Below are 1,903 nucleotides of genomic sequence, written 5' to 3'. Positions count from 1 at the left end.
GCCGCGGGTGGGGGTTGCCTCGGGTTGAACAAGTTTGTTAGTTGATATCTATATAATTGGAAAGGATTATGTTATATACAAGTTAATTTCCTTTTTTTTTATCTTCTGCTTGGTCCTTGACGTAGGACCTACAAGCTATTAGATTATCAAGTCGTAATTCTTCATTCCTTTTTCCTTCAGACAATCTATTAATACGTTTTCATCTACAACAAGGCTTCCATGTTGACCTTTAATATACGAGTACTTGTCTAAAAAATATGCTGCTTAATTTGATCAATGCTAGCAAAGAACTACTACATTTATCTAAATTTTGAAGCTTATAGCTTTAGGTTGAGATTTGATGGATGCTGGTCTTAAAATTAACCTGACAAATTATAAGTTCTAGTTTAGTTCTGAATTTTGTTTGCTTCTCTAGTCTCTACATTACAATCTTATTTGTGCTAGAAAGAAGAAGACATAGTTTTCAGTTTGGTAAATTAATGTCGAATTGTTTTGACAGTTATACATTGTGAGAAATCTTCATTCATTTGTCTTGTCTCGGTGATTTATGTTTTGGTTTCTGTTGTATTTCAGAGTAAACAGCAAATCAAGAAACCGAAGTATGTGCAAATTTCTGTTGAATCTTATTCACATTTGACTGGTGCACTGAAGGAGTGCATGAGGAACCATTTGACTGGTGCACTGAAGAAGCAAAGGCATCCAGGGAACAGCTCCTGATGGAAGTGGAATCAATGAAAAATTAGATGATTTTTCGGCCACTTATGTTGAGGTAATAAGCAACAGGTTGAGTATGGTAAATTTTGTCCTTGATCTATCTCATGTACTGAGTATGTTATCACATTGTTCTTCGTCCTATCAAATGGATTTTACTTTAGTGTGGAGGTAGCTACTGATATCTCAAATACTTGAAGTTTTTGTGTATCAGTGAATTTTGCTCCAACCCCCTAATCTTTGGGTGAAAAGAGTCAAGTTTTTTCTTTGACCATGATTGTCTTATATTTTGAATTATTAACTTTTAGTACTCATTGTACTTTTTATGTAGTTTCTTAAAATTTTATTTCAGACTTGAAGATTCTATGTCAGAATTTGCGTAGAAAATAAAGTTGTGCGACTCTCATACTCCGGACCCACCCACAAAATGTAACAGAGGGGGTAACACCGAAGGAAAAGGAAAAAATTATGTTTCTATGTGATTTCAATAATTTATAGCTGATCCGATGTCAGGGTCTCTTGTGAGTTTTCACCCTGATTAAGGTTCTTCATTTACCTGGGGTTTGCTGTTAGATAAATCTTTCGGGAACAGAACCTCTCACGAGGTAAGGGTAAGGTCTGCATACACTCTACCGTCCCTAGACCCCCACTTGTGGCATTACACTGGGTATGTTGTTATTTGTTGTCTATATAAACTGTGTAGGACTAGACTGCTCGTTACCCACTGCTCTGTTCTCCAGCATTGCTTGCAACTGACATGTCGATTTAAGATTACGTTTAGTGGCACTTAAACTGTATTTAATTTAATTTCCCGTTTGAATCAGGATGGAGACTGCTGCTGATCTTGATTCCAAGACCAACCAGGTAGCTTTCTTGCACCCTAATAAGTGATTAATCCATTCCGTTGTAGTTGTGTATTTGATGCAGTAGTTTACAGTACTAAATTTACTCTGAAAAACATTGTGCTTCTTGTTGGTTGTCTGGACTTTTGATCTAATTTCACATTAACTCAATAAAAGACAATAGATTTCAGTGATAGTGATGCTATGCAACTGAACTTTGAAATAAAATTTGCCTCTATTATATTGGTGTTTTATTGTTGCTAGCAAATAGATTTTTTTGTTTTGCTCCATCTCTCTAAGTTTGTTTCAGTGATAGAAGTTCCAATGCATATGAAAAGATTTGCAAATTA

The 1,903-nt window shown here is 35.3% G+C and overlaps 1 protein-coding gene across 1 annotated transcript in view; it reads left to right on the top strand.

Annotated features, from left to right (window-relative positions):
- Positions 1 to 579: 579 nt before the first annotated feature.
- LOC107057750 (filament-like plant protein 6) overlaps positions 580 to 1,903 on the top strand; it is a 2,077-nt gene continuing 753 nt past the window's right edge. The window contains exons 1-2 of the mRNA XM_015312800.1: positions 580 to 769; positions 1,536 to 1,575. Coding sequence (XP_015168286.1) covers positions 744 to 769; positions 1,536 to 1,575 — 66 coding nt within the window. The 5' untranslated portion in view covers positions 580 to 743. The remainder of the gene's footprint in view (positions 770 to 1,535; positions 1,576 to 1,903) is intronic.

The sequence above is a fragment of the Solanum tuberosum genome, unplaced genomic scaffold (genome assembly GCF_000226075.1).
Source record: "Solanum tuberosum cultivar DM 1-3 516 R44 unplaced genomic scaffold, SolTub_3.0 scf00213, whole genome shotgun sequence".
NCBI classification, from domain to species: Eukaryota; Viridiplantae; Streptophyta; class Magnoliopsida; order Solanales; family Solanaceae; genus Solanum; species Solanum tuberosum.
This window is presented reverse-complemented; position numbering and strand designations above follow the sequence as displayed.